This window comes from Daphnia pulex, chromosome 2 (genome assembly GCF_021134715.1).
Source record: "Daphnia pulex isolate KAP4 chromosome 2, ASM2113471v1".
NCBI lineage: Eukaryota > Metazoa > Arthropoda > Branchiopoda > Diplostraca > Daphniidae > Daphnia > Daphnia pulex.
Window position 1 is genome coordinate 3,827,317 of NC_060018.1, and position 15,699 is coordinate 3,843,015.

A 15,699-nucleotide genomic window follows, 5' to 3' on the forward strand; every position below is an offset into this window, starting at 1 on the left:
TTATTTTTTGTGGTTAAATGATCACAGCAATGGCTTAATGTGACTTTCTAGCTTCTAGATGTTATCGCAACAAAATGGAGGAGCAAGTCAATGTTAGTGCAGCAGTTATTGGCGAACGCCATTAGATAGAATGAGGGAGGATGATAAAGTCTATATTTTCCTCGTCTATTTCATTATTTGACACACCCTTGTCGAAACATGTTGGAAAAGGAGGGGAAGTGGGAGGAGGACGTTCAAGTAAACCAGGAGCCATCGTGTGGTGTTATTCGTCGTCTCCGTCGTCGTGCAGGTTATGTATGCGTGACTTGAACTTTTTTTCTTATTTTATTTCTATTTTCCCTCCGTGTATCAACAACTGAGTCTCCATGGAAACGTCCCGGAGTACCTAGCACGTAGGTACATAGAATAAGGTGAACACTGCACTCCCCCACGAAACTCACATCATCCGATTCAACTCCCGCGGTCTTTCCCCACACGACGACGTCGACGGTGGCCAGTTCCTTTCGGCCGTTCTTTTTTTTTCCCCTACCACCCACCCTCTTGTGTACCTCCCCTCTCTCATGTAGACGTCTACACTGGAAAAGCTAAAAGTTCAGGTGTCGTCTTAGCCGACTAGTCTGTCTGTACACGGACGAAGGCGAGTTAAGTCACGGCGTTCGACGTGAAGCTCGGTTGGCCGCGGGATTAGAAAAAAACACAAACAAACCTAGTGCAGCGAGAAGGATTATTATTGACAATCAGTTCTGCAGCTCCTGTTTGTTCCGCTTGGTCGGGAAGGACTAGCGAAATCGACCAATATGATTGGAATCGACTGCTGTGCTGTCATCATTGGATTGGCGGCTTTTCTCATGGCCTCGTCATCTGCCACCACTCAAAGCTCATCATCTGACGGAAACAACAGCATCAACGACCCGGAATTGATAGAGCAAGTAGAGCTCCACTATCATCATCCGCCCTCATCTGCTGGTGCAGCAGCAGCACTGCGTAATGATGTTTTGGCGTGCCAGTCGGATCCTTGCTTTCATGGCCTTTGCATTGATCACACGAACAAGTAAAAAAAATGTCCCTTTTTTACATTGAATTGAAATTTTTTATTAAAAATAACTTTTGACTTTGTTTGATGTTAAAAAAAAATAGTTCTACTTACTCGTGCTTCTGTGAGGACGGATACACGGGTTATCAATGCCAAACCAACTGGAACGAGTGTTGGAACGGACCCTGCAAACACGGAGGCACTTGCGTCGATGGTATCGGACGATATCACTGTCTTTGTCGACCAGGTTTCACGGGTAAATTCTTTTATCTGTGTGAATTGAAGAGAACGCAATTGAATTGACTTCATTTATTGATGAAGGCGACGACTGCCAAGTCGATATCGACGAATGTCAATCGGATCCGTGCCAGAACGGAGCAACGTGCCAGGATGGGGACAACGGGTACCGTTGCCGCTGCTTGCCCGGCTACGAAGGTGCATTTTGCCAAGTGGACGTTGCCGTTTGTCGACATCAGCAACACAACAATGACACTAGCAGTCGCGATATTTTTTTACCGCCTACCTGCCGACACGGAGCGCGTTGCGTGGAAGGACCCGGTTTAGCCTATCATTGCCTATGTCCAGAAGGTTTATTTTGGCTTTTATTGTTTCATATCTATCGGTAACCCCCTTTTTTTTTAACTCATTTCCATACGAAAACCAAGGTTGGACAGGCAAACACTGCGAAACGGACGTGGACGAATGTTGTAGCAATCCGTGCAAGAACGGAGGCCATTGTATCGACTTTATTGGGAGTTATCAATGCGCATGTGCTCATGGTAAATATGCAGCTGTTGTGTGTGCACAGTAGACCGTACACTAAAAGTACCGTTCAAATTATGCTCTGTCACTTATTGAATATTTGATGGAACGGCCGAACCACTTTTCCTGACGCATCCATTAACGCCATATCGGGACGAAACAAATAGGTTTCACCGGCCGGAATTGCGAGACGGCGCTGGAGCGATGCGACGATAAGTTATGTGGCTACCAGGGCATGTGTTGGCTTGATGGCGATGATGGACAGACTTCCTGCTACTGCCGGCCCGACTTCCACGGAGCCCATTGCGAGGACCAATATAACGAGTGCCTTCTGCCGGGGACCAAATGTTTGAACGGTGGCCAATGTATCGACCAGGTGGACGGCTATTCCTGCTCATGCCCGCCACTATGGTAAATTGACACATAACGTGCATACCAACCGAAATTATTGGACTCCTTTTATTCCTTCTTTCATGACTGATGCCCATAATAACGAGGTCATTGATTTCTTGTCAGGACTGGATCGCGCTGCCAATCTGTCAATAATCAAACGGGGCACGAAGAAGAATACGGAATGACATCGACATCAGTGTCGCCAGCTGTCTCTACAATGTCATCAAGGCAGCAAGCAATTACGACGCAGGAATCGACAACAACACAAGTGCCACTCCATCAGATGGATATGACGACTCTATCCAATGGCAGCGACCAAGTTTTATCAACACTCGAATCGGATCGCGTCGACAAAGAAACCGAGCAAACAACGACAGTAGAGTGGACCACATGGATTGCTGTGACGACGACTAACCTTTCGCGAGAGATGGAAAACACGATATGGACAACGGAAACTACTCAAGAGACAACCAACGGATCAATACCGAAAGACATGCAGACGTTACCGACGACATTGTCAGATGAAACGACGCCCATGTCCACGACAACCGATGCGTTAGAGACCACCACGACTACGCTATTATTAGAGACTATTACAACTGATACGGCCATCCAGACGAAAACGACCGTTTATTCGACTGGGATTCCTAGCACAACCGTTCCGAACCCCGCCGAGTCCAGCAAACCGGAAAATTGGGGATCTGATGGCCGTGAACGTGAGATGAATAATTTCACAACGCCAGTCAGTCATGTCAGTTTCCCTTTTGATCCGACTAAATTGACCACCAAACCTGCCATCTCCTATTCCACTCAATTTGATGATCGGATTCCCACTACAACAACATCACCTACCGTCACTTTATTTACGCTGCCTAATGATAAGCCTCCGGAAGATGTTACGTCCGGCGTTACAGCGATCCATCAGGAGACGGATGGACGACCTCCAGAGGCTGATCTCGTTTCAATCACTTTGGAACCCGAGACGGAAATGGCGACTACAAGTGCAAGCTCCGATTTGGATATTCCCCTATCCATCTATCCGGAAGAGAGCAACACTACAGATACTCCGTCTTTGCCAACGGATCCATCTGTGGCAATAACCACCCTCCCGACTGAAGCCGATAACACCAGAAATCACACGACGACGGTGAAAGCAATGTCTGGAGAATATCCACTGATGGAGCCAACTTATCCGGCACTATCACCCGGAATTCCGGCCGGCTCGTGCACCAGTGATGTCTGCATGAACGGGGGCACTTGCGTTATGACCCAAGAAGGATGGCAGGTACGCACGCACATCCAGCTCTTAAATCGAACGGCGAATTTTTACAAATTTTCAATTAATCTTTTTTAGTGTCGCTGTTCGTGGAGGAACGAAGGGCGTCGCTGTGAAACGGACAGAAAACTACGAGTGCCGCAATTTCATGGAAATTCTTACCTCAGTTACGCGGTGGCGGACCGGATGCACTCAGATGATCCGAATAATCAGCAGGTGTTGGAAGCTCGACTCGAATTTAGTACCACTGCGCCGTTGGGTTTGATCTCTTACATCCACAGCATCGACGCTCACGTCTACCTGGCCGTTTATGTTGAAAGAAGCGTCCTAAAATTCCGGTTGTCTTGCGGGCGTCAACAAATGACGCTGGTGGAAACAAAGTACAACGTTTCCGATGGAGATATCCACGCCATTTTTATGAGGTCAGATCTATTTGTAAATAACTTTGAGCTAAGATTTAGACGAAGTTTATAAATGTGTTGCTATATATAGATTCCTCAAGGTGGAGGACAGAAATTCTTCCAGTACCTTTTGTATGGGTTCCGTCAAACTGAACAATTCTTACTCGATGAACGGCGAACAGAGATTGGCCGATGACGAACGTTTCACCTGGCCGGGTAGACTTCACATCGGTGGTCGACCAACTGGAGTACCCACTCCGGCAGAACTTGTCTTCTTGCCCGGAATAATCGGATGCGCCTATACTTTGGAAGTAAATTTGCGTCTTGCGTTACTTAATTGATGCAATCATCTTTTCAAATGCAAATTGTTACCAGGTTGACGGAAATCGGTTGGACATGATAGCAGACGCTGTTCAAGGAAAAGCGCTGGATGAGTGTCCGGATCGTCGAGCCAACTGCGGCGGATTGCGATGCCTCAACGGCGGAATATGTCGCACCCACCTGGATAACAACGAAAAGGAAGATGAACAACAATTTCAAGGTGGTGGATGCCTCTGTCCGATGGGATGGGTGGGGGACCAGTGCGAAATCCGCCAATGCCCGTGCAATCCGTGCCAAGTCAACAGCACCTGTTTAATGAGCCCCAACGATCAAATGGTTTGCGTCTGCAGTTACGGCCGAATTGGGTCCCTCTGTGAAATTGGTAAGTCTCTTTTTTACAAAAATCTACTTTAATTTCACTTCATAGTTTGCTACTCTAAAAATCATTGGGAGCGAATTCAACCGTATTTCAATTGTTTTCACAGCGGTGAACGTGACCCGCCCGCAATTCGACGGCACGTTCATGGGCCACTCGTCTTACCTCAGTTTGACTCCGCCGCCATTCATCCGCGAACATTTTGAACTCAAATTCAGTTTCGTCACGGACGACGCCCGTCAAGTGGCTCTGCTTCTCTTCATTGGCCAGCAAGTCAATGCAGATCAAATGACTGCATCTGGAATCGAAGAGAAAAAGGACTTTTTGGCTGTTAGTTTCATTCGCGGTCATGTTGCTCTTACGTGGGACTTGGGTTCGGGAGCCAGGAGGATTTTTACAGCTCGCCCTGTCTCCGTCTCGACAATGGGAGGCCACTCGGTTCACGTCGGGATGCGGGGCCGAGTGGCTTGGCTTCAAGTCAACAACCAGCCGACCGTCACCGGGAGATCGCCTGGACTCATGTCTGTTCTCAATGCTCATCCTAGTCTGTTTTTAGGCGGCCATTCCTCTTTCAACCATTCGCGATTACCTTCCGACCTGCCGCTGCATTCCGGCTTTCGCGGATGCATTTACGACTTGGTGTTCCGCTCCCGTGAATTCGCCGACCGTGACCAAGAATTCGATCATCACAACACAATCAACCATTGGCTGCCGCCCGTTCAGTCTGGCCGAGGTGTTCGCCAGTGCTCCATTCCGTCGTGCCGACTGCGTATGTCCAAGACCATCGGAGAAAACATCACGTCGTGGAGCGGCAACGACGTGGAAGATCAATTCGACGATTGCTAATGGAAAAAAGAAAAGAAATTATTTCAAAACACTCGCGAGAAAACAAAGAATAGCAAAGTTAGCTGGTTGAAAATTTCACTGCTCTAAAATGAAAATTCATTGAGAAAACAATAGAGTCGCGCGGGAGGTGGGGAGTGTATTTATTTCTCTTATTGATGATTGTAATAGTACAATCTCGTTTGTTTTACTTTTCCGTGACCTTTGTCTCTTTTTTTTTTTTGGTCTCTACCACCCCAACAAATTTCTATAATCAACACACACGCACACACACACATACATACAGGATATGAATTTAGGAATATTGAATGGAGAGAAAACGAAAAAAAAAAAAAAACTCAAAATGTCGGGAAAAAAGGAAATGTCGCTGCTGTGAAACAGGCATTTGGATTTCTCACGTAATACTTGAACCGGAAATTTTTCAATTCCTAGTTTGTTTTCTCTTAACTATTATAAAGCTGCGATGTACCGGTGATGATGGGAAGAGACTAAATTCTCAGTCCTGCGAATGGTGGCATCTAAATGCCCAGCCTTAAAAAATACACACACACTTACACACAGATGAGATCATGCGAGTAGGAGGCCAGGGAAGGGGACTGAGACAAACCAAAATAGGGAATATCATAAAGACGACTAAAATTGGGAAAAGAGAAACATCGGGAGTCGGTCTATCGGGGCACTGTTCGCTTGAATGAAATTTACTCGAAGAATTAACCACGAAACGATGAAAGCTATTTCATAGAATTGTCATCCGAATATTATTACATGTGAAGCAATTGATATCAAATAGATTCGGATAGGCGGTGGAAGCTTCAAGCTATTTGTAATTCCCCACAAAAATTCAAATGTTTATTCCCTGTGATGACAGGGAAAGATCAAGCCGACTGGAGAGAAAATGATTCAACCATTTTTTGACTGCGAGAAATCAACGGAAAAAAGACTCCGCAGTTTTGAGAAAAAAAAATTTGTTTTCGTTGGACCTACACCCCTCACAGGATGAGAGGGGAAAAAATACCTAAACGATAGACTAAAATTCCGATCACTAGCTTTTCTCTGCCAGAAGGCGCGGTACATTAGTAATGAGAAAAAAAAATCGAGTGTGGGGGAAACAAACAGAAAAACAGCTGCCTTTCCACGCATACGCAACACACATGGTTAAAAAACGAGCAAATACTCAGTGTAAAATGGTGGCTAAATGGAACACATGTTGAGTGGCCAACAAGCTGCTACAACGATAGGAGGGGGTCCAGAAATGCCTTCCTAGAATGTAAAAAAAAAGCTGCCGAGTTCCATTGGATTGAATTTAAACGGTGGAGGCTATTGGGAAAAGTGAACGGAAATAGTTTCTCGATCACGCTGTGTAGTAAATTGAATTTGCAAATGACCGAAAGGAGGGAAGTATGGAAGGTGATGGGCTGTTTTTTCTTTTTTTTCTTTTTCGTCGTAAAGAATTGTTTAGCAGGTTAATAGGCAGGAGTGCCTACGGTTTCGCTCTTTTGGACGCTCCGGACTCGTTCGCCCTGAGCAATTTCTCCTGCGCGCCAGCCCTTGAATTTGAAGAAAGCGTCGACTCCGTAGACAATCATGGAAATGAATCCAAAGAACTGCACAGACAAATAGAAATGTAAAAATATAGCCAGAAGAAACAGACATCAATACGCCAAAATATTGTAATTTGGACCAACAATGGAATGAAATTCCACCTGAAAAACAAGTCAATGGAAAACTCACCGAAGCGGCAGCCCAAGCTTCAAAGAGACTGCCTTGAGCTGCGCAAGCAGCCGAAGCAGTGAGCATGAAGAAACACCACAGGCCACAATAGCCCATCTCCTGTTAATATTTTCATGGATTATTATAAATGCATCAAAATGAAATAAACCGACCGCCGGGTGCTATATAATCAACGGTTGTACTAACCACCATAATCCAGGGAACGAAATAAAGCTTCTCGATGACGTGAAAGAGGTAGAAGGCCAATAAGATGCCCGTGATCCAAAAGCCTCCCATCGCACAAAAGTTGAACCAGTTGGCCCTCGAGTGCCAATTAACTTCCGACACCATCACGCAGATAAAACCGAGAATATTTAAAACCTAAAACGTGATAGTCAATGCAATTAGCATAACTCATTTATGAACCAAACCAACACAGTTAAACATGTAAATATAGATATAAAGCCGAGAAGGAGCTTCATTACCATAATGGCTATTTTCAACATGCCCGGAATAGTACGGATGTAGGATGGATCAAAGCGGATATTAGTGGTGACTGTGGTAGCCGTCTGTGTGACGGTCGTCGTCGAGTAGGTTCCAGGAAATCCTGTTTCAGCCATCTTCTCTTAATTCCTTGTTGGTACTTTGGTAGTTTCCAGCTGCTGCTGCTGCCGCATCACGTCGTGTTCACGTATTACAAAAAGAAAGAAAAAAAGGTTCAACCGATATTAGTGGCGCGTGCCGATTAAGCATGTGTCAGGAAACAAGTATTCAATTTCCGAGCTTCGTTATTAATAGACATTTCCCTCCTTGCCCGCCCCGCTTCCTTCTCACAAGGAGGTGTCGACAGGAAAAGAAATTGCACTAGATAAAAACGAGACTATGATAAGCTTAAAGCCGGTATAATCTCGTTGCACGACTAGGGGGAGGGATGACAGAACGCGCTTCGTGTACACGACGTCATTGGATTGGATAGAAAAGGAGAGGGGGGGGGGGGAAACGATCCTGCCAGAACTTGAAACATGGTGGGCAGTCGTCGGAAACTAGGAAGGCAAGAAGAGAACAAGATCGGAGTGTGGTGAATGGAAATGGAAGAGGCTTTATTGATCGGATCCCTTTCGCCAGGACCCGCCAAAAAAAGGAAAAAAATAAGAAGGAAATCAAATGTCGTGAAACGCCCAGTCGTCCATCAAGCCAGTCGTCATCAGATCATTGGGTACATATATATCTGGGCCTGTTGGCTAGTATACCAACCATTATTACTCTCCACTGATCTGAAACCTATCGAGCAAAGGGTAACCATAGGAGAGCTAAAAAATAGAGTTGGGAGGGTTCTACCATCATCATTTATGCATTCAGACTGACACCCACAACAAGGCCCAGGAGAAATGTTGTTGGCATTTGTGGCCTTACTACATATACATGTACAATAACTTCACTTGGGGCTTCACTTGGCAGTTGTTAGTCACTGTCACGTCTCCGTTTCTGGGAATCGATTAGAAAACCGTTTGAGCTTAGTATAAGGACACCCAGGGACGACGACGCGATGATGTCACGAGTCAAGGCTTCCAGCTCAGCCAACCGTCACAGGCTTACCAACAACTTGATAATGATTTTTGCAATACACACACAGCTCAGTTGATAAGTCAAAACCAAGGACATGAATTGGGCAGAAGAACAAGTCAAACGAACGAGAATTACCTGCTAAATTGAAATAACACTTGACTAGGCACAGGATCACTATTTAACGATTCACAAAAAAAAAACTTGTGCTTTGTTGAGAGAATCTAAACACACGCAACCGTCAAGCCGTCAACGTATGAACGTAGTGTTTTCTCAGTGGGGTGGCAAAGCGGGAACTTGGGGGAGGAGGAAAGAAACATCACGCATATTATCTGCGCATGGCAGCAACGCCAGCACCACCTAGCGGTAAAAATAACAACCTCGTTTACGAAACCAATTCTTTGCGACGTACAACTTTGTGAAAAAACGGAGAACAAAATCGGCAAAACGAGGAAAATTTAATTAATTGATCGAGTGGGCCTGGATTGAAAAATGTGCGTTATTTAATTTATTTCAACAATCAAAGAATCGAAATTGAAATCTTCTCAATTCTAAAAGAGAAACTGTACGAATCCGTGCTCCAAATGAAACGCAAATGAGGTATTGGTTTACTTCATTTATAAATAGGTCAATAAGACATGAGATGATTGGAAAAGAACGAACTGAAGAAAGTCAAATCATGTTTACTTTCTTTGAAACCATGATAAAGACATTTTGGGGGACTAGGGTAAAAGAAGCCGAAAATAAGCCGCAATACATCTACGATTCCAATTTGGGCGGTTGGAGATACACTAGACAGGATAATAATCCAGAATTCGCCGGATCAATGTCATCAGTGATGGACAGCAATGAATCGTACCATTTTACCAATGCTCGATGTGAATTTCTGGTTTTGCCGTCGTCGGGAACCCAAGGTCTTCCACTACTCGACCCCAACTGTCGTCAGCCCAGCAAGCCGTACGGACATCGCAAACCGCCCAATCAGTTAGGCTGGATTGAATGGATTTACCTCGTTCTGACCATCTAATCCTCTTTCTTTTCTTTCGCTGAATCAATCTTTTCTGTCAAAACTCTCGAATAAAATCATTTTCAATCAAATGTCTAAAATATTAATATTTCGTTTCTTTGGCCTTTTAAAAATCTATTTCCCGCAGATGGGGGCGGATGGCTTTTGATGGTAAATAACAGCTGGAGTCGTGAAAAAGTATTAAGTCGACGACTGTGTACACTCGTGGCCAGGGATACTGCTGCGCAACTGACCGGCTGATAAACAAACCTGTCAAAACTGCCATCAAAATAAAATGCAAGGCAAATATTGGCTCAGTCTGCAAAGCGCTTGGTGACGGGCGAAGGAATATTGGGGAACTTGGCGACCAAGACGACGCAATTTCACAAAGTGAAATCTTACCATTTCAACTTAAATATATTCTTTGTACTAGTCGAGTGTTAGCCGTAAATGCTCGATTGCTCATCGATTGATCAAAGAATATGTCCGTCACAGGGCTTTCCGGAATCGGGTTGATTTTGCCGTTTTTAATCGGCTTTGATCATCGCAGCTGGGCGTTGGCAGTACAGCGATAAAACTGGACGTAACGGCAAGTTAATGACGACCATTTATTTGTGCGTGGGCGGCCGAATGTCGAAACGACCAAGTTTCTGAATCGCTGCCTCTCTGATGCTGGCCCTGCTCTCCCGTCACGTTTCCCGATCTGCGACACGCTGTGCAATGATGCAGTCTTTGCTATTTCAAACCACCTAAAGCTATAACCGAACGGCTATTAATAAATCAAGAGGGTTAATGACCAATGCGGAAAAGTAGTATACTCGAGTTGATTGTCATTAACAACATGACGAATGAATTTGAATCCGAGTTCTCCGGGCTCGTAATTAGTTTAAATTATTTAAAAAAAAACAAGAATTTAACGATTGCATCCTCGCTGATTTCTATGGGCACCAAAGAGGGGCATCCATCCTTCGGCGTCCAAATAAAAAAATTATCCATCGACACGATTACATAAAGAGAATATCCTGGAACTACCGTCGAATGAAAATGCCAAAATGCACGGTCAAATGAGCGATGATGTTTCATCTATTGATTTTTCATTTTTCAGCCTTCCGGCAATGATGGCCAGAGAGAGTGTAGAGGAGGAGAGAGAGAGTGTTATGGGTTGTGGATATTAAATTATAATAAAAGATGGTGTCACTGGCCTTCTATACATCCTCTTTTGGCTGCTGTCTGGACGGGCGCCCGTGCCGTCGATTCCGGCGAGAAAGAGTGTCACACTGACAGCAACACTATCCCCGATATGGAGCGTGCTCGAGTTCTTATTTTATGGCGGCGTGATGAAAGCTGTGGAGCAAATGGCGAGCCCATTCGGCGATGACAACCAAGATTTCAATCTTAATTTCCTCGTCGAGCGACACGTCAAGGTATATCTAACATCAGATACATCATACGATTCACTTCGTTTCTCTGCTCTCTCACACAACCCAACACATCAAATAACCTAACCCTTTTTTTTTCTACCATCTCAATATACTCAACTTTAATTCCAATTTCGGCTTGAAATTTTCTTGGGAGGCCCAAGGGGACTGCGCTGTTGAGCGTTGATTTGCTGGGCGACAATTACTCGCCGCTCGATGATCCCGAAGGAGAAATCAAATATTTCAGAATGGCTCCGCCAGAGTTTCAACCGATGCGACTGCAGTTCCGCACCCAATCGCCGCAACAGCTCGGTTCCTTTATGTTACATTCTGCGCGATGGCAACAGCGGCAACATATCCAATCTTTGAAAGAAAAAGGAAAATCAAATATAAACCAAAAGCCACCGCTATACCGCGCTCTATGGAAACAGGGTGAGATTCACAACGCAGTTCTCTCTCTAGTTATTCCCATCGCTGGGTTCATATCGCTGGCTGCATTTGAGTTTATGGGCTATTGCATTTCATTTTATCAATTCCCAAGCAGGGAAAATATTCGATAGATATAATAAGGTATATTGTGCTAGGCTCTTTCTATACTTGGTCGAGATATTCCGATTCGTTCGCCCGGTCCGTTCGTTCCAATTCGTGATGCGCAGGACGACAAGCGACGATCACCGCACAATCGACCAAGATCGATCTGTTTGCTGTGTCTCTCCTCTAAAAAAAAAATGCATTTAATACGCGTATATTCCAATTCGAATTTTTCCTCTTTTTTGCGCTTTTACGATCACCATAACAATAACATGATCTCGTCCGCTATAGCAAACATTCCCGACTGCATTGCACAGCTTCCATTTTTCTTTATACGATGAATGCCATATCTATCAAATATCAAAATACAAGGGCAAATAATAAAAGGGAGAAAGAGAAAGGACTATTCACATGACCAAATAATGAATTCGCTTTCCCTTTTTATTTTTGTTTGTGGAAGATTTCATAAATCGGCCAATAAAAAAAATATGCAGCCAAAGAAATCCGGGGGGAGGGTTTATTTGGTTTGCCGGGACCAAACGTCGTTCCATCATCCAATCAACAAATAGTATTTAAGTGAATAAACACAAACTATATACCGCTGATGACCGTATATACACACACACACAGACCGCATGAATTGTTGATATTTCTGAGTGAGTCCTGACTTTTCCTTGATTGAATTTCTACTCGCTCCATCTTATTTCATTCCCGTCCGTCCCTTAAATCTTCGTTCGCCTATCGCCCCGGCTGCTGCTTTTACTACGAGCAGTAAGCGAAGTGAGGAGGATTTATTGACACAGCGCTGCCGCTTTCGTTCGTTATTGTCCGACGAGTCTAGACGATTGGGGGAGAAGCGATGACTTTTGTTGGAACAGAAAAGCAAACAAGAATAAGCGTTAACGGCGGACGAAGAGGCGAATAAGATGGCGAAGGCGGAAGTCTCTGCTGCTGAAACTTCACATGGGTCTCGCCTCCATCAAGCTGCTGCTACTATTCTAAACAATACAATCTATTCTATTACGAAACACACACATCAGACACTCGAAGAGGAACAAGAGACGGAGAGAAGGAGGGGGGGACCCATTATTACGAGAAAATATATATCCAGCACGAAGCACGAATGATGTCACAACAACCAGACGAGCTCCGCGCGCTGGCTTATTTACATCCGCAGCACGATGCCCGGTCGCTCTGCTTCAAGATTTGGAGTCGCAACAACAACAATAACTTTTTTTCATTCCTCGGGGTTCTTTCTCATCTCCAGAGGTTCCGCTGCCACATCAATTCGGTCGAGAGTGAAAAGACCGCACAGATTGTCTTTAAAAGATTACAACGACAAGGAGCCGTACAATAAAACAACTCTGGTGATTACTTTTTATTATTATGTATGCCAGGAAAAAACAGCCTCCCCTACAATGGAGTAGACTTGACTAGACTGTAGTTGTGGCCTTTGTGTGATGGTTGGCTGCCAATATGAAATGGGAAGAAAAGGGGCAGCAGACGGCCGAACGACCGTACAATAACAACGCAGGCTCTTCTGAGTAATGCTCAACTCGTTCATGGGGGGCCATAACGTGTAGAGTAGAGCGCCGGCCAAGATGCAGGTCACGCTCTAACCTACTCCTCCATCTCGGATGCGGAGGAAACCGCAGGTCGTCTGCTCTCCGTCTAAACATCAACCGACGCGCAAACGTAAACGACTTCCCTCCAACCCCCTCACCCCCCGCCTCACTCCTTTGTAGTAGGCGCCTTGTTCTAGAAAAGAAATCTTGTCCAGCCGCTAATAACGCCCATCAGCAGCACATGTGGTACCGAGTAGAATGGAAAAAGAATGAAAAAAGAAACCTCCCGAAAATCTGGGAGGGATCTATGAACGCCACAGACGTTCTACTACTACTAACCTCATTTATTAACATAAACTAAAACAAACCAAAAAGACTAGAGTGAACACAGGAGTACTAGTATCGTACACGCAGCCATTTGGGCTATCCAGCAGAGTCGGAGACTACACGCTTATCCTTGTTGGTTTGTTTTAGACGCGTCTATAATTAGGTGTGTGTCTTGTCTGTCGCTTCGAGTCTTGTGCAAACCAACACTTTTATTTCTGAAAACAAAAAATGTCAGAAAAATGTTTTCTTGGCTTGCTGTTGGCTTGATTCAGTCGTCGGTCGTCAGGCAGGCACAAATCAAGTTAGAGATACATTAGACATTCAACAGAGATGTTTGCATATGTTTCATACAATTCATCGCTTATCTCCGGGTAGGCGGGGTGGACGGCAGCAGTCAAGGAAAACGCGGGGGCGTCTCACTAGACGTGTTTTTCTTCTTCGTTTACTCGATCCCGTATTAGCTTATGTGGCATAAATATGCCGTGGATAGGCACGAGGTCCGCCACGTCTTTTTTCCCGCGGCTCCCGCCTTTTCTTGCGGTGTAGTGTAGTTATAAATTTAGATGAAAGCAACAAGAAATAATTGGAGCAAAAGCCCATCGACTCATCACCGCAACTCGGGCGGCTCTAGGCTGCAACCGAGACAGGTAGAGCTGACTGAAGTCAAAGTCAACAAGATAATCAAATCGTAACCGGAGAGAGTCCAGTCAAGTCGCAATAAGAGAAATCCTTGGTAGAAGGTAGTAGGTAAAAAGTAAGTACTACGTGACCGGAAGGCGGATGCTAACGATGCTGGCGCAGAGATAACAAAAGGTCGTTTCTACAAGTCAGCAAATATTGAAATCAATTAAGATCAACAAAGAGACTATAGAACTATAGAAGTGAATAGTGCATATGCTTGGACTTCCTACTCTGGGCTCTGGCGAGTCTAAATTTTAATCGAAATAACCGACGATGCCAAATGATTCCGTTTCCTTCCTTAATGGCTCCTATGTTTGTCCCTTTTAAATGATTATAAAGGGTCCTATAAAAATAACAATTGGCAAATGAAAATGGGCTGATGGTTTGAGAGCAATAAGAAACGGATACGCATTGTCGTCTTTCACCGGCTCGTTAACTTGGTGACGTCGGAGACGATCATCAGCAATCAGCCAACTAAAATATTTGCCACTCTCCCTTCATTAATGTGCGCTCGTCTTCGTTAAGAGTTTAACAACGTCACTTTGTACGCCAGCGGCAGCTGGAAGATATTGTCATATTATTCAGGACACTAAGTATACGTGGCATGGACAACTTTGGCCTTCACTCACTCTCCCTGTCTTTCCCTGTGCTCTCCAGGGAAGCTGTCGGGACGTCCATCAAGCCAAAATACTTTTGCGGGAATTCTTGTGAATGTTCTTATTTCTTTTTCCTTATTCCGAAGCTGTGAAGTTTTAAGGGCTTCACGGTTTGTCGAGAGCCTTTATGCCGTCAGTCAGTAGTCAGTAGTTGTATGGGCAAGTAGTTATATAGTTGGCCCAGTCTATTTGCCCAATATTCCGCCTTTCCCGTACAGTCCCAGTCGGCAAGGATCTTTTCTCTGAATCGCTCCAAACAGCCCTGCATGGGCTCCAACTCTTTGCTGTTATAACGGACTAGTCAATATTGGTTTTGTCCTCTCTCGGCCGTCCCAGAAAAAACCAGAGAGAGAAAAAAAGGGTAGAAAAGTGGGATGTAGTCCATTTATATATATCGATGGACCGTGATTTTTTAGCACAAAGCAGAAACTCGACCAACTTTTCGGTGAATACACATAGACAAGTCTTTATCGGATGGTTAAGCAAACACTATAGATGCACGACTGACTGACTGACTGACTGGCTGTCTGCTGGTTGCTTGCTTGGCCGACTGGGATTGCCAATTGTGTTTGGTGTCGCCCTACATATAGCCAAGGCACACACATAAAAAGCCTTTATGTTCATAACATACATCAATAATAACATTAGGCTTCTCCAGTAAATGAGGGTGCGAAAAAAAATAAGATGGGGAAGGACAAGCGTCTGACGAGTCTATTGAACCAGTAAGACTTAAATGTGTATGTATAGTGTAGGTTTGTCCGGTTATTATACGTACATCGCCCACTCCAAAAATTGGTTAGTTCCAGTCCCTCCAAAGGAGCGCAAAAAGAAATCTGC

The 15,699-nt window shown here is 44.7% G+C and overlaps 2 protein-coding genes across 4 annotated transcripts; one reads left to right on the plus strand and one right to left on the minus strand.

Annotated features, from left to right (window-relative positions):
* Positions 1 to 6: 6 nt before the first annotated feature.
* LOC124188512 (protein eyes shut-like) lies at positions 7 to 5,595 on the plus strand. Its single transcript, XM_046581196.1, has 10 exons — positions 7 to 1,051; positions 1,138 to 1,289; positions 1,355 to 1,621; positions 1,699 to 1,812; positions 1,963 to 2,206; positions 2,312 to 3,473; positions 3,543 to 3,886; positions 3,957 to 4,176; positions 4,241 to 4,568; positions 4,672 to 5,595. The coding sequence occupies exons 1-10, from the start codon at positions 798 to 800 to the stop codon at positions 5,406 to 5,408; spliced, it is 3,822 nt and encodes a 1,273-aa protein (XP_046437152.1). The 5' UTR covers positions 7 to 797; the 3' UTR covers positions 5,409 to 5,595.
* On the minus strand, positions 5,525 to 9,031 carry LOC124188518 (plasmolipin-like). 3 transcript variants are annotated; one of them, XM_046581207.1, is made up of 5 exons: positions 8,817 to 9,031; positions 7,601 to 7,783; positions 7,323 to 7,496; positions 7,137 to 7,235; positions 5,525 to 7,009 (listed from the first exon to the last, which is right to left on the minus strand). In XM_046581207.1, the coding sequence occupies exons 2-5, from the start codon at positions 7,733 to 7,735 to the stop codon at positions 6,869 to 6,871; spliced, it is 549 nt and encodes a 182-aa protein (XP_046437163.1). In that variant the 5' UTR covers positions 7,736 to 7,783; positions 8,817 to 9,031; the 3' UTR covers positions 5,525 to 6,868. The 3 variants fall into 3 exon arrangements, with proteins under 3 accessions (XP_046437163.1, XP_046437161.1, XP_046437162.1); XM_046581205.1 differs by having other exon boundaries at positions 7,601 to 7,780; positions 8,817 to 9,017; XM_046581206.1 differs by having other exon boundaries at positions 7,601 to 7,777; positions 8,817 to 9,016.
* Between the last annotated feature and the right edge of the window lie 6,668 nt (positions 9,032 to 15,699).

Coding starts and splice junctions, on each gene's coding strand:
- LOC124188512 (XM_046581196.1), top strand. CDS start 798: ATGATTGGAATCGACTGCTGTGCTGTCATCATTGGATTGGCGGCTTTT. Junction 1,052..1,137: donor TGCATTGATCACACGAACAA/GTAAAAAAAATG, acceptor AAAAAAAAATAG/TTCTACTTACTCGTGCTTCT. Junction 3,474..3,542: donor TGACCCAAGAAGGATGGCAG/GTACGCACGCAC, acceptor AATCTTTTTTAG/TGTCGCTGTTCGTGGAGGAA.
- LOC124188518 (XM_046581207.1), bottom strand. CDS start 7,735: ATGGCTGAAACAGGATTTCCTGGAACCTACTCGACGACGACCGTCACA. Junction 7,497..7,600: donor TGTTGAAAATAGCCATTATG/GTAATGAAGCTC, acceptor ATCACGTTTTAG/GTTTTAAATATTCTCGGTTT. Junction 7,010..7,136: donor AAGCTTGGGCTGCCGCTTCG/GTGAGTTTTCCA, acceptor TTGTCTGTGCAG/TTCTTTGGATTCATTTCCAT.